Source organism: Micropterus salmoides, unplaced genomic scaffold (genome assembly GCF_014851395.1).
Source record: "Micropterus salmoides isolate LMB-PRFRI ecotype aquatic unplaced genomic scaffold, ASM1485139v1 Ms_hic_scaffold_7, whole genome shotgun sequence".
In the NCBI taxonomy this organism is placed as follows: domain Eukaryota; kingdom Metazoa; phylum Chordata; class Actinopteri; order Centrarchiformes; family Centrarchidae; genus Micropterus; species Micropterus salmoides.
In genome coordinates, this window is record NW_024044459.1 from 37,467,583 (window position 1) to 37,489,536 (window position 21,954).

Consider the following 21,954-nt stretch of genomic DNA (forward strand, 5'->3'; position numbering starts at 1 on the left):
CCTCAATGTCCAAGACGAGACCGAGTCCAAATGCGGTCGGGTCCGAGACCATCAAAAAGACCGGTCTGGAGAACTACAACACTAGTTTGACTCGGGCAGACGTGATCAATACACGAGGTTTCCTCAGCAGGTCGACACTAACTAATGCCTGAAACACAAACAAGCGTCGAGCTGAGCAGGGCTCTGCAATTAATCAAAATTTAATCAATTTAGATTTTGGCTTCCAACGATCATGAAAACACGTTAATCGAATTAAAACGATTATTGTTGTTGATGTTTACTTCAGCCTGAGCCAACACAGGGGGGGGGGGGGGGGGGGGATAATCGCTACAACCTGCTCGCTTCAGCCTACTGCAGAAATTAGCGTAGCGGTCTTGTTGTCTCCCCCTCGGCTCTACGACGCCTTTAAACATTTGATTACTATTTCCTATTTTCTGGGCTCTTTTGGACAACGCATAATCATTAAGAAAAAATACGTTCCATAAATGCTGTTTATGATGTTTCCTAAGTCAATCAGTAATCGTGATTTCGATTATGACCAAATTAATGGTGATTATGATTTTTGCCTACACTGAGCAGCCACACCTGATCATTTTACATTGCATTTATTATTTAGTTTACCGTGGAATCGAATTTGGTGCCGAGAATCGTTGGATTTCCCTGGTGTCGGTCTCGACTACTGAATTTCTGCTACTGCAGCATCCCTACTAATCACACGTTTACTGGCGGCTTTTACAACCTTTCAAAGTAAAAGCTCTCAATAAACTCAATATGAAGCGTTGCTGCAAAAAACCTTCACGCACTTTGTGTTTATCACACAATCTGACCACCTCAGAGTATGTGTGTGGTTATGCGAGCGTCTTACTTCTGGTGTGTAGCGGGGCCCTGGGTGAAGGGACTGAAGCCAAAACCTCCGTTACTCATGATGCCCGAGCCCTGAAGAGGAGAGAGAAGGTAAATGTTATATGAACCCGTTCCACCTTAAAGCTGCGACACATTAACTGTGTCTCTGTACCATGTGTGTTTGTCTGAGATCAGAGATGACATAAGTGTGTTTTTGTCAGTAAATCAGTCACTTAAATAGCATGATTTTTGAGTGGAGTTTGGTGATAACAAAAGGCACTAAGCAATGACTAACAGCTGGTGCATTTTTAACTGCAGGGGTTAACATGTAAGTGTCTTCTGCAACACGTCTGTCGAAATGTCTGTCGAAATGCAGCCTATTTATAAAATAATACACGGCACCGACTTCTTAAAGTTAAAGTGTTTTACGCTCTGCGGTGTTTCAGTCTGAAGGAAAAGCAGAAACCAGTGAAACAAATCAGGAAGTTTAAGACTCCAGGCCTGTAGTCTGTAGTCTTCATCTCAAATTGTGACACATCTAAAGACAAATGCGACCTCACACGTCGTCACGTTTACATCATTAAAGTTCAGAAAAGGTTTGATTTTCTCTTAACATCTGTCAAAAAGCACGTTATCGTTTCGTAACTCGACAGCTGCTGTCTGCAGGTCAGAGAGGAATAATCATATTCTAACTTTGGACAGGTTTGTGCAGCGGTGCTCAGAAGAGAGCGAGGAGCTCAGAAGAGAGCGAGGAGGTGCTGCACGAATATATGCTCCTCCTCCTCAATCAAATATGATTTTAAATACTCCTGGTAAAAAATTAGAACATCAAAATGTGGCGGTCCGCGTTGATAATTCTCCAAATTATAGGCTACTTATGGGAAACGCTGCGTTCCCTACTCCCTTCACCCCCAAACAAAGCCTCTCTTCACTTTTTAACTAACATCATGTTCATAACAGCAGCAGGGAGTGTGGTTTTTACAGAGCATATAGTCTGGGCATAACGTTTCCCAACGCCACCGGCTGAAATTAATAAATAAAGCGAGTAAATCCCGACTTTTAAACAGCTGTTTTTCTGCACATGTAGCCCGTTTATAAGAGCAGTTATTAAACGTTACGTTAACGCCGCTCTCTGCGGACGAGTCCAGCATCAGTGACAGCAGCTGCCGGAGTTTCTTTGTGAACGTCGCTGCTTCAGCAGACGCTTCAATAAATCAGATGTAGAAATGTTCACGGCTGAAAGCTTTCAGAGTTTACACTAGATGACAATGATGATGGCAGCAGCTACTTACAGCCGCGCAGTCCCGCATTCACGTCAAGGATGGTGCGTTCAGTAACGCAGCGTTACTTGGATTAGTAACCAACACAGCGCCAAAAATGTTATCACGATCTCTTTCGATAATTATCGCAATAAATATCAAATCTTTATTTCTCTCGGGTTTAAAGGCTGATTTTTGCTCCTGAGTGAAAGTTGAAGAAACCTGATGGTTAATTGTGGTTTAAACTTTTCTTTACGGTCGGATCACTTCACAAATCTGAGGCAGAACGTTCAAAACATTTAGGATAAAATCTTTGTCAACAAATATGCACGAGGAAAATCAAGTAAAAGCTTTTTTCAGTCCTTTTTCCTCACCAAAATAAACATCTTAATGAAGAAAATGAGCGTATTGAATGTATTGAGGTGCGTTTGTTTAGCGTACCCCGATCTTGTCGTCTATGAGCTGGCGTGCCAGGTCCATCTGCTGGGCGGTGCCTCTGATGGTGAAGACCCGGGTGTTGGGGTCGGTGGAGGGGGGAGGGTTCCTCTGCAGCTCCACGTGAGCCCCAGACTGCTGGTTAATACTCTTGATGGTTTCTCCACCTACAAAAAAAACACACATCCGATTATCACCTGTAACACGTCCTGCTGCAGAGCGCTCAGCGTCCGACACAGCGTCTGACCCGTCACGCAGTCACAGACTCATGCCGTTGTCGTCCTTGTGTGACAGAGCTGCGCCGTGCGCCTCCTGTTACGGTCCTTCTCACCGATCAGAGCGTGCACAGGGAGTGTACATTTTACAACAACAAACGAAACTGGAGGAAACGTGGGATAACGGCGCCGGCCCAACAGACACGGGCATCAACTCCCAGTGAAGCGTTTCAGCAGCGCTTAGCCTGCACGTTGTTAACGTGGTGTTAACGTGTCATTTTGTGTGCTTCACCTACAGATAACAGCTCTCTGCGGGCCACGTGGAGCACTTCAGAATAAGAGCGTTTTGCTCGTCAGATCTTGCTGACTTGTTCAGATTTTACTTATTTGTTCATTTGTCCTTGATTTCTGTGCTTCTACCGTGGTTAAGTAGCTACGTAGTTCAATTGTTTCTTTTATTTGTCTGTTTTAACTGTGAAGGGCTTTTATTTTGAAACTGACCGGATTCTCCATGCCGTGTCTAGGGATGGGGATCGTTAATTTTTACTGATATTGATACCCTCATTGAAACGGCTTCAAATTAAATCAGATTTGACGCTCGAGACATAACGTTACATCATAGGACCCGCAAGTCTCGATAGCAGCATCGATACGCTCGAACCTTATTGATTTTTGGGTTTTGAGATATTTTGGAAGCAGGTCTCGATCCCCAGCCGTGTCTGACTGCCTGCCTGGCTCATCTGCTCTGTGCTGCTTGATGCGGCTTCAGTCAAAAATACACTGGCAGTGAATACTGAACTTTAAGTGAGTGTGCTGAAGGGCTGCAGATCGATCAGAGCTCGAGTCCCGTATGTTTCTGTAAGTGAACCGTTATTCTAAGGTGAAGGAAGTCTGATCGATGACGGCCTGAGAACTGGACGGTAAAAAAAATGAAACACGAGTCAGGAGTTTGTTTCAGGGAGTAAAAATACAGTCACAGGAAACAGGATGTAAATCACCTGGATTTCCTCATAAATTGGTCATAAAATGTGATCTGATCTTCACAAGAGACACAAACGTCTGCTTAAACCAACACTTTACTCATTTATCATGTTTTTATTGAACATTCACAGTGCAGGGAGACGATGAGGGGGGGGGGTAGTACTTTCCGAGAGTAAGGTGCTACACGAGTCTTGCCGACGTCGCCTGAGATTGAACGTCGGCATTAAATGTGTTGCTGGGAAACAGCAGCCGGCGTGCGGCGGTGGGTTTACAGCGAACAGCTGCTGGAGTTTAGCTAAATACTGGGTCCAGAGTTGTTTAAGTTTTCATCAGTCAGAGCTGAAGTCAGTCTCCTCCTCTCCAAAACAAACAGAGCAGCTGATTACAGCAGGTAATAAAGCTCGTTAAACATCCCGTTCCTCCGACGCTCAGGTGACACGGACGTGATGCTGCAGCTGATCCGGCTGGAAATGTTTTAAAAACCTTCCAAACTGTCGCCGCTTCATTTTTGTGTTGCTTTCTCTGTGCTGGACTGATTTTAAGAGCTTGATCTTCATCGTGTGTCTCTTCATTAACTAAAACAGCTGCTTTAACGGTCAAACACAGCCTGTAGTTTTTCACTGTATTACATCAAAGCTGATGTCTGTTTATAAAACGTTGCTCATGGATAGCGGTTACAAATAATGATGCCTGTGCATCTCTGCGTACGGCGTGCAGGCCTACAGCCTACAGCCTACGTCAGCCGGTTAATTCACCTAATCTTTAGACCGCGGTGGAAACGCACACAACAGTGGACCGCGGGAACCTTTTAGTTCCTTGAAAAGAGATCTGCGGCTGAGAAAAGCGGCTTCTCGTTAGCATTTAACCGGCATCATGATGGTTAGTTGGGATGAAGGTTAGCAAAGGTAAGGCTCAGGTCTTGGCTATAAATGTAGAAAGGTGCGTTGTTTGTTGTCTGACTGGTTTGGGTTGCAACGTTACATTATTGAATAATCTGTAGAAGACTCAATTACTAAAATACCCGTTAGCTGCAGTCCTGATGTAGATAATAAATTGCTAATAAACTGCTACATTTTTCACAGCGCTCCTAAATTCTTTATACTGTGTGTTATATTCAAATAAGAACTGAAACCGTTGAGCCCCTTCTCCACCGCACGGTACCGGCTCCACGACACTCTGTTCGGTTTTCTACTGTGGAAAAGTTGCACCTGTTCCTGCTTCCAGGTACTTTTTTCCACCTCCGTCGATGTTCCAAGCGAGCTGAGCGATACTAAAATGTGACGTGGAAACAGGACAGACTGCTGACTGGTCAGAGAGAATATTCACTATTCACTGCATCATCATTGCTGCACCAGATTATTACATATTTTACAGTTTTCGTGTGGAATTTCATCACTAAATCCACTTCTGAGAAGTTTTGAGGTGAGAAATCAGCTGTGTAGATTTCAAATAGTGACAGTTTTACGCAGTGATTTTCGTAGTGGCGGCGGGGGAAGCCTGCTGTGACCCGCGGGAGGAGCGTTATTTGCTACATGCTGTACTTTACCATATATTAATCCAGCTCTCCTTTTATTATGTGTCATATCCTGTGTTAACGCGCTACACTGTTGTATTATATATTTATGCAATACAGAAGGAGAATCATTACTTAATCACATGATCTATTATTCTAATGTTGTATCATGTTACATGTACTTCACCTCAGACAGTACTGCAGTATTAGTTCAAGGGCTGTGGGTACTGTGTGTGTGTACTGCTTGCCTTTTATTTGTACAGATTATATCTATATACACACACATTGTTTTGTCTTCCTATTTTTTTTATTTCAGACATATTATGGTCTAAATAATTAGCTGATATATAAATATTACTCCGTGGATAATTCCTAAATAAACTCATTATTTTTTTATTTAAATATCTCGTTCCTGTTTAAAGAACATTTTCCAGTCGCTTTAACTGGATATGATGCCTTTAAATTAGACTACCGCTGTGCGTGTGCAGACAGTAGGACATTCATCAGTGTTGTCCAATAGAAGGTCCTGATGAACAATAGACCACCACACACACACAGACACACACAGACCATATGGTGTCTAAACGTTGGGCACTTGACATTTCTTTTTTCTCTGGCTTTTATTTTGGAGGCTGCTGCTCGACCCTCTTGACCTCCACACACACGGGCTGCTGAATGGCTGATGCTGAATGGCTGATGTCTTTAAGAGCTTTTTTAATAGAGAGCGAACGGCGCTGATGCAGCTCTCGTCCCGAGTCTTTTACGTCGTCGTCGTCGTTGTTGTTCGTTGTGCTTTTTTCTTGGAGTCCTCAGCAGTTTCCCGGCTGCAGGGATCAGACAGCGGGGAAATAAAGAGCAACTGAAAACATCAAACCCTCAGCTGCCCCTTGTGTTCAGCCCTACTTTGCATTAGGGCTGGGAGATACGGCCAAAAACGTTATCACAATGAAACATCGATAATTATCAGGATAAACATCAACTTGTTCTTTAAGTTTAAAGGCCAATTTTTGCTCCTAAATTAAAGTTAAATGTGGTTTTAAACAGCGGATCACTTCACAAATCTGAGGCAGAACCTTCAGAACTATTACAAGAAATCAACAAATATCCACGAATAAAATCTGTTTTCAACAAATATCCATGAGTAAAATCTGTTTTCAACAAATATCCACGAATAAAATCTGTTTTCAACAAATATCCACGAGTAAAATCTGTTTTCAACAAATATCCACGAGTAAAATCTGTTTTCAACAAATATCCACGAGTAAAATCTGTTTTCAACAAATATCCACGAGTAAAATCTGTTTTCAACAAATATCCACGAGTAAAATCTGTTTTCAACAAATATCCACGAGTAAAATCTGTTTTCAACAAATATCCACGAGTAAAATCTGTTTTCAACAAATATCCACGAGTAAAATCTGTTTTCAACAAATATCCACGAGTAAAATCTGTTTTCAACAAATATCCACGAGTAAAATCTGTTTTCAACAAATATCCACGAGTAAAATCTGTTTTCAACAAATATCCACGAATAAAATCTGTTTTCAACAAATATCCACGAATAAAATCTGTTTTCAGTCCTTTTTTCCTCAACAAAATAAACTAAATATAGCAGCACCTTATGAACAAAATAAGCAGTTCATAAGGATATATGAACTGCTTCACATCTATTCATTTTTAGTTAGATATTTGAAAATGTGCCAAGTACAGATACAGTACTCATCCGGGCATATTTTAATGGATCAATATCGACTACAGAGTTTCCCCTCGGATGGAGCTGTAGCCAAAATATTTATTGTGTGCGCGCCCAACACAACATGTCTCAGCAGCTTCTGTCCATGAGCATGCGATGCACATCAGAACAGCTTCAGGGTTTTCTCAGTTTAATGTGAGCTTTAGATGAATGTTTTGGTGTTGGTGGTCATAGTCCGGGGAGTTTGGGAGTCCCACAAGAAAACTTCACATTTTCCAATGACAAATATGTAATTTCACATTATAGTGGGCTGTTATTTTCACCATATCTCTGAACAAATAGTTGGAAAAGCTGGAGCAGATAATAAATAACCACCAGCTAAAGATCAGTCTGCTGGAGGAACGACAACCTTTAGATCTGGAGAAAGTAATCTGGTTGGTTCTGTTGCTCCACAGTGATTTTACAGTGATGGCACAGCATGTTTTGGGCATCAGCCCTAAAACCCTGTTAATATGATCTCAGAATCATTCTAGATACGACTGTTCATGTTTGTGTCTTCATTTTACAGCTTCTGACATTTATCTGTATCATTAATATAAAAAATAGGCAGCATGAGAAACCTCCTCCCTTCTGAGCTGCATTTTATTTGCACATTAAAATCCAAAAAATGATCATTTATTTTTAATATTTTTAATTCCATCCTGTACAGACGCCTTATTTTGAAAACCGGACGCTGTCACGTGTTTCCTGACGTGCTAAATCCATCCAGTCCGACCCGGTTTGATAAATAATGTTGTAACATGAAGACTTTACAGCCTCTCTTCATACTAAAGAGACAAACTGACAGGATAAAGTCTCTAACCTGCCCGTCAGCTCGCTCTGGGCCGCTTCACTTACCGTAAAGGCTGGAATACGTGCGCACTTCAAATGTAGGCATGGCTAGCTTCACCTCCTTCTCACAGAGGAGAGACAGAAACACTCAAAGCGTTTCTTGTCTAAGAAGTCAGCTGCAGATGGAGCGGACGTGCTGAGACAGTTCAGCAGAACAGCGTCTGCAAACTGCTCAGACACTTTAAAATGCTTCCACACTGCCGGCAAAATTTATTCGGCTCATTAGTCCAAACACAGAAAGTGCTTTCTTTGCTATTTTCAGCCGATTAACCGTTATAACCTAACACCAAATTACATTACGATATGTAAGCAAAACATTTGAGTCCAACACGTGATTTTCGGACCATGTCGTCCGTCCTGTTTCTACTTGTAGGACATCAACAGCGGCAACTCGTGTACCGGATGATGTTGTTCCAACTTTAGTGGGCGTTATTCTGACATGCAGGCACCATCTGGTTAAATAAAACTTAAAAAGTTATCTGCAGACGTTTCTATCTGCCCTGAGAGTTTACACGCCTCCTCCTGGACAGGCTACAAACCAGCAGGTCACTTCAACCTGGAGACTGCAGCATGTGCCCCCCCCCCACCAGAGAAGACCTTGGACCATATTTACACCAACATGGCTGAGATAAACAAAGCAGCCAATATTTACACTGCATATCTTCTGCTGCTTTGTAAATAGTTGTATGGACCCGACATTAAAACGGTTCGGCTCGTGTCACAGCTCTGAGTCACGGGTCGACTCAGCCAGCCTGTGACGCTCTCAGCATGAGAAAGCCAACAGGTGGTCGGCGAGGTTAAACAGATATCAGAGCCTTGTTTGCGTCAGGTGGTAACACCGCCGAATGTGTTTGTGACTGAAACTTGTTCTCCTACCTTTGCCGATGACCAGGCCACACTTGTCAGCGGGGATGGTGTAGGTCACTTCCTGTAGGGGACCAGGAGAGCCCATAGTCCAATCACCACGACTTCTGACCCTCCCACTCCGCAGGGCGGAGCCAAAACCATCGCGCTCCTAACGCAACAGAAAAAGAAGAGCGCGCTGTGAACTACAGGCGAGACGAGCTGAATTATATCAACGGCTTTGAGCTTTAAACAGTTCATTTCCTGCATTCTGGGAATTTTTCAGCTCCAATCTATAGTGGAAATGTTTTTATTTCTGTAAAAGGAAACACAAACTCTACCAGCTACGTCACAGAGCGTAACATCTGCCTGGACTCGTGACAGCGACCTGACCTTTAAACCTGACCCTACTCTGAGAGTGCGTTACCTGTGCGGTCTGGATGAGCTCGTTGATGAGGTGGACAGCATGCTGACAGCGGTCCGGCTGACCCATCACCATGGCAACACGCTCCGGACTGATGCCATCATCTGGGCGAGGCACAGAGAGGTCAGAGGTCAGAAGGTGGTCAGGTCAGCAGCAGCTGCCTTACAGTACTCGACTCTATTAACACACATTTTATTTATCTATCGAAACGAGCCACGCCAGCGTGCTAGCGTGTGACATCAGCGCCGACAGGTGTTGCTTTACACGCTCGCTGAAATATAATAAAATGGCCGGTTGCCATGACTACCGGCTGATAACGCTGAACACTGACTGGACACCGTGTGAACGATTTAAACAGAGTCCAAACTGGACTTCACTGGTGTAAAGAGACCAGCACTGATCCAGATGAGTCTTAAACCAGAGCCCACGATGCCAACGCACCAGTTTAAACAGACCTCTTCAATCTAGTGTGGCCTGGATTACACCGCTTTAAACTGACTACTTTTAAACTGAATTACAACTTGTGCTTTGAACTGGACCCCTGCACCATGTGTTAGGGCTGTACAGGACTCTTCATGTCCTTCGTTTGTATCGGCACACTGCACTGGCACTTGTGAGTGGGTGAGAAGTAGCTGCACTCACCCGTTCACCTGATTTGGCTCGAGTGATCATGGGACAGTCAGCCGCAATATAAGGATTATTTTTCAAATCGATTAATCTAAAGATTATTTTTTCAATTAGTCGATTAATCTAAGTTGCCCGTTACTCGATGAACACACTAATTTATCCAAAATAAATATCAAAAACGTGTCTAATCAATAAATCAGTATTTTATTCACTCGTCCTGATGAAGCACATCAGAATTAAGATGAATCCAGTTTCCACCTCACTGATGTGTTGTGACAACATCAGACATTAATGAACTACTTTGCTTCAAACTTTAAATGACTGGATTTATTTCAGTATTGAGTGACGCAGCGAGAAACAACTGGAGCGACTCTGCCGCGCAGACACTCACAGATCGTCTGTAATGTTAGTTTCAGCTGTTCTCTCGCTCAGACGTTAAACAGAAAACATGAAACTGTCGTTAGATGACTCGCGGTGTAACGTTACGTTACCATGACAGCAGCGGGGCAGAAATTACTTTTAACATGAAGAAACACTTAGAAAACACATTTTTACGGACTACGTGTGCTCGTGCTGATAACGCGCCGCGCTCGTGTGGAGACAGACAGTAAACAGGATGTGCGGCGCTGCCGTCGGCGCTCCGGGACACTTTCGCTTCACGTGTTCTCGGAGCAGCACGCTGTGGAGCGTCTGTCTGAAATACTCCCAAACTTTAGCCGGCCGGAGGCTCGGTTTGGTAGCTGGAGCTTGTCCGGGGGGATCCCACTAACACCGGATGTTGTTGTTGAAGTTGACGTATTTACGTAATCGATTACATCGCTGAATCGCCCAGCCCTATTCCAGTAATACTTTACAAAGAACCGGTTTTATCCTGGTGTAGACAGACCTGCTTTAAACTGGATCCGGACCCCTGCATCATTCTGGATCTTCTTGATCATTTCTCCGTTCCTGCCGATCACAATGCCAACAGCAAACCTGGGGACTGGGACCTGCAGAGGGACAGACTAGACATGAATGTACCTTTTAAATAGTGATCCAAGAGACGCTCATACGTGTTGGCTGCTAACAAATGCTGACAGTGTGTGCGTTTGTTTGTGTTTCGCGTCGTACATCCAGGTTGGCTCCTCCCAGACGGGCGCTGAAGTCGTTGCGTCCCGACCTGAAGTCTCCGTCCTTCTCCCGGATCACCTCCAACACGAGCTCCCTCGCTGCCTGAAGGGGGGAAGGAGGGGAGAACAGATAAATGATGTCTGTGTGTACGCTCGTCTCTGCAGGGAGTTTAGTTTAATTTAATTTAGGGATATTAGATCTACTTCTTTAAAAGGCTCTTTGATTGGCTACTTGAGGTTTAGGGGCTACAGAAATAACATTTTTAATGTGTGTGCTAGAGCAGCAACGATTAGCCGATTAACTGATTAGACTATTTAATTAAATCGCCAACTATTCTGATCGTTTTGAGTCATTTTTTTAAAAGAAAATAAATGTCCTAATTCTCTGACTCCAGCTCCTTAAACGTGAATATTTTCTGGTTTCTTTTCTTCCTCTGTGACAGTAAACGCATTCATTCTGTGAACGTAATCTTGGGCAACACATTTTTAACCATTTTCTGACACCGTATTGCATAATTTAGCATTTTATCAGTCGACAAAAGGATCAACAGATTATTCCATAATAAAAATAACCATTAGTTGCAGCCCTGAGGTGTACCGAGCTCAGCGATGAGCAACCGTGACCATTCAAGCTTGTTTGATCCATTTGCACAGGAAAAGCACAATCCTTAGCTTTGAACCTGATCTGCCGACTAAAGAGCACCCAACACTCTGCTGGTCTGTAATGTGGAGCAGCGGTGGGGAAATATCACGACTCTGAAGCTGGAGCCGTCAGTAAACAACGAACACGGCTGATATCTGAACGCACAAACAGCAGCGAAGCTCCCCCTCTAGTCACAACCGTGTAGGCCACGTGGTGTCGAGCACAAACTCCTGATTTTACCTGCACTTTGTACGGGTCTCCGGAGATGCGGAGGGGTTTGTCGGCTCCTGTCGGCATCGGACCGTCCTGGATCATCATCATCTTCACCCCTGCTCGCTCCTGAAACGCACAACAGCAGCATCCATCAGAGACGTCAAAGGGAAAGACTTTTCTTTATTTTGTGAACGTACAGGCGAGTTTTATATTGTGTTTGTGTGTGTGCGCTGCGTGGTTAACTTGTGTGTCTGTACATACATATATGTTGCAGGACCTCCTCGAGAATGAGATGATACATAAATATAGACAGTAGCCATGTTTCCATCTGAGCGAGAAAGCCAGCGTGGTTACGTCACTAGTTGACGTCACACACGGCTGTAAAAAACAACACCAGGCACATGGACGTGAGGACCAGGGAGAGAGGTCCTCAGGAATGTGTCTCAAACACAGACTCTATAAAAAGGTACGTAGTCATGATGACGTCACCCGATGGTTTGTGGACCGCCGTTTTGAAGCCTCGAGTTTGGCCGATAGGGCGCCGCCATGTTGAGTTTTTGCAACCGGCGGCGCCGGATGTTAGTGTTGTAGTACTCGAGTCTGGTCTTGGACTCGACCTCATTTGTACTCGGTCTCGGTCATTGAGGACTCTGGATTTTATTTCAAGACCAGAACTTTCGGAGTATCAATTAATTGTTTTTAAATTGTCTGGTTTATTTGTTAACATCTAAACTTTGATTGGATGTAAAACGTTTTGCTTCAAATGCAACCAATGACCCTGATTAAAAATGTGTTGTAACCGTTAGCGACTGTCACGATAGTAAACACGGAGAAGAACTGGTCTTGGTCTTGTCTCGGTCTCGATATATCTGGTTTTGACTTGGTCTTTGTTTGAGCGGTCTTGACTACAACACTACCACACGTGACCATATTTGGAGGAGACGGTGGCGCTAACGGCCGTGTGTGGAGCTAGCTAGCTTAGCGAGGTGCATCTGTAAGTCACGTTAACTGTCATTTTAACAGAGCTCATCATTTTGTCTAGAGAACAACGGGCTTAAAACTAAACGTGCTGGTTAAATGTTCACAGGGCAGCGAATACGAGTCGCCTCTATCCTGATTGACAGGTCGCCATGGTAGCGACCTGTCAATCAGCTTGTAGCCCCGCCCTAAAGCCCCCCCTGCTTCCTGGTCTCTGTTCCTCTAAATGGGACCATAATTTACTAAATGAACATCATGCTGTGTTGAAGAAGACTTGAAACTAGCGACTGAGACCAGAAACTCATCAGGAAAGTGTTTACTGAGGGAATAAATCAGCTGAGAAACATTTTAACATTATTTCTAATGGAGCCGGACTTCTTTCTGCAAGCAGAAGAGTCGCCCTCTGTTGGGTTTATGGGACTTTTGCATTTGAATCAGATCGCTGTTCGGAAGCTCCCTCCTCACCAGCTCGCCCATCTCCCATTTCAGGCATCAACTCTTTTCCGACAAGGTCAAAAACCACCTCAGACGAGCGTCAGAACGTTTTTATAAAATACAAGGATTTTGTTTCCAATTTCGTCGTTTCCATCGACCTTTTCTAATGCGACACTTCAATGCGCATAAGAAAACGGCGATGGGAACACGGCTAATGTGACAGGGATTACAAAACAGAAGGCAAGTACAAGTGCAATAAATGATAAGAAAACTATAATAAATAATATAATAAAAAACAAACAAAATAACAATGAGATTACACAAAAAATATGCAGTATGAAAATACCTACATGTAGCACAGGGTCATTAGACCGCACTCTCAAAAACGGTTGCCACATTGCTTAACATTTCTGAACATATCCTCTTGTTGAATAGCAAATTTAATCCGCTGCCAAGTTATACCCAAGACCTCCGATCCATAACTTGAATTTCCATTTAAGGAGTGCGAGTCGTCTAGTCAGAAGAGACGTACAGGCTTGGCGAGAGCGTGGGATATTACACATCGGCTAGTGTACCTGCAGCTGTTTGATGGTGTCTCCTCCTCGGCCAATCACCAGCCCCACCTTACTGGCCGGGATCAGCATCTCCTGCACCGAGGCGCCGCCCTCCCCTTCGCCGTGAAAACCAGGTCCGTTTCTACAGCGATCCACAATCTGGATCAGCAGCCGCTTTGCCTGCCTGTAAACGAAGAGCGCGGGAGAAGGTGAGGAGGTGACCCAGCAGGAGGAGGTCATTGGAGGAGCTGAGGGCGGAGACGTTTTAGAAACTCACTCGATGCTCTCTGGGGTTCCAGTCAGGGAACATGGCCGCTCCATCAGACCGCCGCTGTCTGCACACACACAACACACAGCTGGTTGGTCAGGCGTTCCTGGAAGGTGTCTAAGTTCAACTTTAAAATAGATAAACTCAATACTTCAGAGTTAATTACTATCAGTTTTTAAACAACCAGAGAAAATGCAAGAGCAGTCGTGTAAATGAAGCAGCTGTTTGGAGACATGAAGAGCAGAAGAGGCATCAAAGTAGAACCAAGAAGTCTCCTTTTAAAGTTAGACTAATTAAACAAACATTAACAAAACGAGCAGAGCAACTACAGCAAAACATGGAAAAGGTGGTACAACAAAGACTTTGCAGGAAAAGCAAGTAAACAGTCCGACAGTCTCACCAGAAGCAATCTGGATCTTGCAGCCGGACTCCAACTGGATCCTGGTGATCTGTTCACCTCCTCTACCAATAACTGGAGGAGCACAGGAGAGAAATCTATTGTTGTATTGATATCTTGCTAAAACAAAGTAAAGTGCACAGTCGGGGTGTCTGTTGGTTCTTTCTTTCGTTGTAAATCAACATTTTACCATCCAGGCAGGTTGGAGTTACGGCTGCAACTAATGATCATTGTCGATTAATCTGTGGATTATTTTCTATATGAATTATTTAGTTGTTTGGTCTATAAAATGTCAGAAAATGGTCAAATGTTTTTCCTAAAGCCTGAGATGACATCCTTTAGAAGCTGGAATCGGACAATTACTCCAACTGATTATTATCAAAACAGTTGTTGATTAATGTAGCTGTTGATAACTAATCGATTATTTGACTCTAGGTCAGGGGACAGGGTTCTGGGTCAGGCGTAAGGTTCAACGATCTAGGTTAAGTAGAAGGTTCTGGATCTTGTGAAGGGGTTTTGGTTAGATTAACAGGTCCTGGCTCAGGTTAATAAGGTTCTAGGTCAGTATGAGAAAGGGTCCAGGTTAGCTGAAAAGGTTCGAGAAGGGTGTGATCAGGTTCAGGTTATTGGTCAGGTGGAGGGGTCTATGTTAGGTGCAAAGGTTCTACGTCATGCGGAAAGCTTTTGGGTCAGGTAAAATGTTCTATGCCTGGTCAGAAAAGGCTCTAGCTCAAGTTAAATGTTTTAGGATTAGGTTAATGGCTGTAGCTCAGTTGGAAAGGTTTAGGTCAGGTGAAACCTTCTAGCTCAGGTAAGGTATCTGGATCAGCTTAAAAGGTTCAAGGTTGGTTTAATGGGTCTAGGTCAGGTAGAAGGCTCTTGGTGAGTATTAAGATTATAGATCAGGTGACACAATTGTTGCTCGGGTGGATTTAATTCTATTTTAGTGGACGCTCTAGCTCTGATGGAGTGTTCTTGGTTGTTTGAAAAGGTTCTCAGAGATTCTAGTACTGATGAAAGGTTCTAATGTTCTACTACAGCTGTAACAATCCCACGTTAAAGGTTCTACGTTATATGGAAGACTGTTGGATAAGTGGAAGGGCTCTAGCTCTGGATAAAGGTTTGAGGTGCTTTCAGACCAAAAGCAAAGCGAGCGTTGGGCGGTGATGCGTTTACATGCAAAGTCAATGCAAAGACGCGTAGAGACGTAATTTCCTGTGGGGCGGAACAAAGGAGGGCGCTGCCGGCGACGCGAAGGAAGTGGCATGACGTCGAGCCGCGATAGTCACCGACGGCTTCAGAGCGTTGTGTGAAGAGGATCAGGCAGAGCAGGCGACTGAAAATCTGCAGGCCGGCTGAGAGCTGCTAAACTTGGGGGACAGGAGCAGGGAGCACAAACACCTGCAGTCGGTCTGGATTCTGCACCGTTTACTCGAAGGGAGGAGCTTTTATTAAATTAGCTTTTTACTTTAGTTTTTGGAATGACAACGTTGATTTAACTTCACTCGCGCTTCTCAGCAGCTTCCGTGCATTTGCGGTTCCAGTGTTGTTGTTAGCGTCGGTCGGCACCCAGAGTTTTGCTGGACTGCTACTTCGTATTTATATAAAAACCTGACAAAACTGGACGTTACTTGGAGAAAAGACAGTGAGGAAGTTGAAGTACCTGGTGACTTTACTGTGACCAAGTTAGCATAGCGTAGCCCTGATCGAGCCGAACTCCATTCAGAAAACAAACATTTTAACAGTTGTTGTCCTGCTGACAGACCTGACAAAGCATCAATTCATATGTTTAACAGATCTGCATCATATTGTAGTTATTCCGGCATCAATTTGATCCGTTTATTACAATTAAATCACAGCAAAATGTTTACTTTGGGTTCGTACGGCTGTAGTAATGGTGGGTTGTGTTTATTCGCGTTGTGCGTGAACCCCTGGCAGTTGTCCAGAGATAAACCCCGCCAGGAGAGCGTTGAGAGGATTAAATTCGCGTTTGGTCTGAATGCCGTCTGAATTAGAGTCAGGTGAAAAAGTCCAGGATACAGGTTTTATTTCAGGTTTCAAGGTTCTAGCTCGGGTAAGCCGTCCAAGGTCAGGTTAAAAGTGAAAAGGTTCAATGTCACGTTCTGATTTAACTGCAACAGTCAGAACTGAGGGATGAAAAATGATTCATAAGGTTAAAATAAGCTGAGAATCTGACTGGGACGTAGTGCTGGTCCAGACTTCAGATCAGCTTCTCTTTACAACTACAATGTGAACGGACGACGGAGCCTTCAGACACCTGATCTGTAGCAAGGACTGAAAGGTCGGAGGTCATACTCACTGAAGCCAACCATTCTGTCGGGAACCTTGTAATCCTCTGTGATTACCCTGCTGCAACACACACACAAACACACATTACCATCCCGGTCACAAAGAAAAGCCGCAACCACAGTGAGTGTGTCAATAAGTGATTATGATTATGACTGTAGGAGGACAGATCTATAAACACTTATCTACTGCTGCACCCCAACACCCTCGCACTGATGTGCACTACGATGCTGAACACAGGTCATTATGTGCGCCGCCCGCTGCGTGCATGTGTGTTTCATCAATATGACGTGCAGGTCGTACCTTTGATGCCCCATGGCTGCTAGCTGGTTTCCTACTGAGAGACAGAGACACAGATTAGACATGTTTATGTTCTTCATCTGACGGAGCTGCTGACCAAAACTAACATTAAGTCCGGCCGGATGACGCGTTTCTGCAGAAAAACGCAGGGGAAGAAACGGGACATGGTTCTGTTTTCTAGTAGGGATGTCACGATACCAGAAAATAAATCCCGTGTACTTCAACACACACTCCTGTAATAAAAACATCTGAATGTTACAGAGAACAACTAACAGCTGTGAGAGGATGTCCGGGACAGATGAGAGGTGGTTTGATATCAATATGTTGTACAGGTGTGAAGTGTTTAAGAGCGGTCTTATTGGCACGAGTCAATCAAGGCGAGCTGCGTTTTTCCTATTTTCAACACATCCATACAAAGACCAAACAACAACGTGTTGGCCTGTTTTAAAAAACCTCAAACACCCGGACACTGTGATTTGTAGGGTTCCAGGTGAGGTGAAAAACTTGTGCACATGTGACAGCGACACCGACAATTAAACTGAAATCCGTCCGATTCCGGTCACCAGCCGATCAATCTGCGCATCTCTAATTCATACCAGGTGAAAATGTGATCAGGTTAAAATGACCTCTGGATCCAGTCTGGATACGAGATGCACGTTAATGCCAGGAGGTCTGAGTGACGGCTCTGTCAGGCGTTCAAATGTACAGAAAATACACACATTTCATGAATTAATGGATTTCCTCCCTAAACGGCTCACCTCCGTCCTCTCCTGGTCGCTTCTGTCCCGGGTAGTACAGCGAGGGTTCGACACTTCCTGAGGAGCTGTTGAGGTGAGACATGGTTTCTCCGCCCATCTTTCCTACCATCTGACAGAAACACAGACAGAAACAGCTGTAACACCTGGACATGAGAACAGACTAACGCCTGTATGGGTGAGTAGCTCAATGCTAACAGAGACAAACGATCACCTAGCAGCGACAGAGCTGATGGTGAGTGGTCTTTGTAAGTCTGCACTTCTGTCACATTCTGTAAAATACTGTACATTTCCCAATACTTTTAGACTATATATTTTTATTCTATTTACCAACTGTCTATTTATTTATTTTCCTGAGCAACTCTGACACAAGAATAAATAAAGTATTTCTGATTGGCGATTAAGTCCCAAGTCATGACAAACAGGACCAGGACCAGTCAGGACCAACAGGTCTAAAGTCATGTCCCAAGTCACAACAGATCAAGTCCCGAGTCGAGACAAACAGGTCTAAAGTCAAATCATGTCAAGACCAACAGGTCTAAGGTCAAATCATGTCAAGAGCAACAGGTCTAAAGTCAAATCATAAGTCGAGACCAACAGGTCTAAAGTCATGTCCCAGGTCACAAGTCAGTAAAGTCCTGTGACTCGAGTGCCCACCTGTTAGGTACACATATATGTCAAAATGTCAGTATTTTGTGAATTTTCTCGATAATCAAACACGTAGACTCATAATACCATTTGTTACATTTTATCGCAAATCACAATATTGTCTACAATAATCATAATATGACTTTATATCCAAATGGTGCAGCCCTAGTACGTAGCTGCAGCAGGTACGCCATAGCCTCTTAGCACTGACGTATCTAGCTGTATTTGCACTAATCCAGGAAAACATTATAGACCTGCTCTGTAAGGATATTAGAGCAGAGAAAAACCCTTCCACAGTCAGCAGCTGGTAAAGACAGCTGAAGGTTGCTCTTTAAACCTGAAGCTCCTCCCTCAGATGCATAAAGATGAAGGTGACAATCTGATGCTTTATCAGTGAATCATTTTTACTCTGAAGGCCAGATGCTGTTTCCCAGCAGCCTGTCAGAGACGGGTTGTTTAGGTTAAGTATTCTTGTCTATTGGCTGCAGAGTGAGAGTCAACCGCACTCCAGCTCGTTCATAGCCATTAGCTTATCGCTGCTAGCTGACCTCACCTTGGCTGAGAACACACAGCCAACAACACAGGGAGGTAGCCTTGAGCGTCTTCATGACGAAGCAGCAGCAGCAGAAAGAATCAGCTCCGGACAAACAAATCTTAAGATCTGGATTCATTCGAGGTCTCACTCATCACAACAGCAGCGATTTAAATCAGCAGGAAGATCCCTTTACATCAAACCAAGCGCTCCCAACGTCTCCATCCTGCTGAGGCTCATCTCCTTATCAATATAGTTACTGAAGCCGGTTTGAATAATCACTTCCCTCTTTATAAGCTTCCTTACTGTTTCTTGTTTTCTCTGAAGCTTATTAAGACTTTTGTTTAATAAAAAATGAAATCAGAGGCTAATCAGAAATTATTAGCTGATTAGCCCAACGCTAACGCTTGTGCGGTACAGTAATGTTACGCACTGAGCAGCAGTCAAGGTGACCTCTGGGATCAATGAGATCCGGCCCACAGCGCTGTGGTGAATAAGGACAGCTGTACACGTGCATTTGTTATGTTTACTTATGACCAAAAACTGGCAAGACGCCAACTTTGCTAACAGCCAAACATCAAGCCAGTGCGACCGACCGTCTGCTGGGAAAAAGTCTGATGGTTGAATGTTTCAGCTCAAATGCAGATTACATAACCGCCTGCTACGCTAGCCATACAGGGCTAATATGTAGCTACGGTTGGCCTCACTAGCTTAGCAATCAATAATCTAGACATTCTTTCTCATTTAACCAGGAGAGTCTGATTGAGATTAAAGTAAAGTGGCAACAACAAACAGCATGAGACACAAAACATCCCACAAACTCAGAAACACAGAAATGTGACGTTGTTGATGTTATTCCTGAATAATCCCAAAGCTGATTTGTCAAAAGACTGTCGTGTTTAAACTGTCGTGAGCTTGTTTTTAATATCAGCGGCGTATTTAACCTAACGCGGCTGAAGAAAGAAGTTCAGTGAGAGTGTAGTTCAGTGTTGCAAAAACATTTTCTGAATCTAAAACCCCAACACAACATGTCTCGTGTGTCCATGAGCATGCGATGCACCTTAGAACAGCTTCAAACTGCTGTGTTTTCTCAGTTTAATGTGAGCTTTAGCTGAATGTTTTGGTGTTGGTGGTCATGGTCAGGGTGGTGGGGGGTTTCACATCATATTGGGACGTTATTTTCACCATATCTCTGAACAAATAGTTGGAAAAGCTGGAGCAGATCAGTCTGCTGGAGGAACGACAACCTTTAGATCTGGAGAAAGTAATCTGGTTGGTTCTGTTGCTCCACAGTGATTTTACAGTGATGGCTCAGCATGTTTTGGGCATCAGCCCTAAAACCCTGTTAATATGACCTCAGAATCATTCTAGATACGACTGTTCATGTTTGTGTCTTCATTTTACAGCTTCTGACATTCATCTGTATCATTAATATAAAAACAGACAGCATCAGAAACCTCCTCCCTTCTGAGGTGCATTTTATTTGCACGTTAAAATCCAAACAGAAACGTCTCCTCATCGGCTTAAAAGGACGAGTTTGTATCAGTAATTAGCTTCACTAAGCTCAGCTCCTCCAGTCACCTCTGTCCTTTCTCTTGCAAAACCACTTTTTCAGACTGAAAACTGATTTATTCAGTCTGAACAGGACGGAGCTGCAGGCAGTTTAGTCTCAGTTTGTACCTGATGTTCTCAACATCGGACAAGTAGGCAGTAATAAAATACAGTTTCCAGGTACTTTCTATAATTGAGCTAATGTTCAGGTACACAGCAGCCAAAGGACGCAGCCTAGACTTCAGTCTAAGCTTCCCTGCTTAGCTGTGCAGTCTGGAGGGCAGAGGTTTGCTAACAGGCTTCACTTTTCCATCAGGTGGGAAAACAACAGAAACACTGTAGTTAGTAGGGACGCACGATAAATGATCGATCTGATGAACTATCGGCCGATATTGGGCACACCTTTATTATCGGGAAATGAAATTTTGGCCGATGATTAAGCAGATAAGAATCCTACGTTTAACGTACGTAGCTGCTGTTGGAACGAGCCACGCCGACGCAGCCGAACAAACATGTTCGGATGTTTGGCTCAGTTTCAGAGGAACAACGCTCTACGTTTCAACACAACTAATCTTTCAAGTCGCTTTCAAGTTCGGCGCCGCGACGAAGCAGCAGCTAAAGTTAGCAGTATCCCAGAGAGCGGAGCGTCTTCTCAACAAGCACTGGGAAGCTAACCAGCCTCGCTAACCATCAGGTGTGCAGAGCTTACAGGTTATTAACTTCTTTTTAATTTACAAAAACGTGAAGGATTTATGGAACAACAAACCCATTTCATGCGTCACTAGCAGGACTGAACCATTTCAAGGAAATATGTAATTGAAATTATTATTTTGACTGATAGTGATAGGACTTAAGATACTAGGAGGAAAGATCATTTTAAAACATATTTAAATGATTATGGCGTGATTTCTGCACCAAATAATGTTTTCTTAAGTCTCTGTAACATGTAGGCCGAGCGTCTCTGCAGCACAACGATACTTCATTTAAAATAATATTTTAACAAATACAGCTTCCCCTGCGAATAGAAAATTTCAGCAGACCTTGTTGTGATTTCGATAAAATTTAGATTAACTGTTCGACCTCACCAGTAGTTCGTGGAGCGCTTCTGAACATTTGGACAGAGCCGGGCTAGCTGTTTCTTTATGCTAAGCTAGGCTAACTAGGCTGGACTTCCTGGTTTGCCCCCCCCCCCAGCTGAGCCTACAGGTTCAGACCCGTAAGTAAATTAAACTCTGTTGCCTCGCTGCATAGCTTTCAGGTGAACAGCCTTTTAGGGAAGCAGTTACGGCACCGTGCGAGGTCAGCTAGCGAGCTAACGTTCGCCTGCCGAGAAGGGAAACAGCTGACAGACGCCTCGGGAATCAAACCAAACAAGTTTGGTTGGTTACAGTCACGGCCTGATGAGATAATTCAGTGTTCGGTTCTCGCTAACTTTTCCAAAATCTAAGTGAAAAAAGTACAAACATTTTTGACATTTGTGGATGAGTGCGGCTTGTTTACCCGCCATCTTGTCTCATTCTTCACTCTTACTCATCTCTAG

The 21,954-nt window shown here is 43.8% G+C and overlaps 2 protein-coding genes across 9 annotated transcripts in view; both read right to left on the minus strand.

The window, feature by feature from the left end:
• LOC119891504 (scavenger receptor cysteine-rich type 1 protein M160-like) overlaps window positions 1-21,954 on the minus strand; it is a 1,270,577-nt gene that overhangs the window by 717,253 nt on the left and 531,370 nt on the right. The gene's annotated exons all lie outside the window — the stretch shown is intronic.
• Window positions 1-21,954, minus strand: part of LOC119891560 (far upstream element-binding protein 3-like) — a 32,390-nt gene that overhangs the window by 9,073 nt on the left and 1,363 nt on the right. For 2 of the 8 annotated variants that reach the window (XM_038703303.1, XM_038703300.1), the window contains exons 2-14: window positions 17,687-17,795; window positions 16,932-16,965; window positions 16,642-16,691; window positions 14,325-14,396; window positions 13,934-13,991; window positions 13,678-13,840; window positions 11,717-11,815; window positions 10,835-10,936; window positions 10,611-10,713; window positions 9,101-9,201; window positions 8,707-8,845; window positions 2,544-2,704; window positions 866-936 (exon numbers count right to left, since the gene is read on the minus strand). In XM_038703303.1, coding sequence (XP_038559231.1) covers window positions 866-936; window positions 2,544-2,704; window positions 8,707-8,845; window positions 9,101-9,201; window positions 10,611-10,713; window positions 10,835-10,936; window positions 11,717-11,815; window positions 13,678-13,840; window positions 13,934-13,991; window positions 14,325-14,396; window positions 16,642-16,691; window positions 16,932-16,965; window positions 17,687-17,795 — 1,262 coding nt within the window. Of the gene's footprint in view, window positions 1-865; window positions 937-2,543; window positions 2,705-8,706; window positions 8,846-9,100; window positions 9,202-10,610; window positions 10,729-10,834; window positions 10,937-11,716; window positions 11,816-13,677; window positions 13,841-13,933; window positions 13,992-14,324; window positions 14,397-16,641; window positions 16,692-16,931; window positions 16,966-17,686; window positions 17,796-21,954 lie in introns of all 8 variants that reach the window. The other 6 variants (XM_038703302.1, XM_038703296.1, XM_038703299.1 and 3 more) reach the window with 5 other exon arrangements.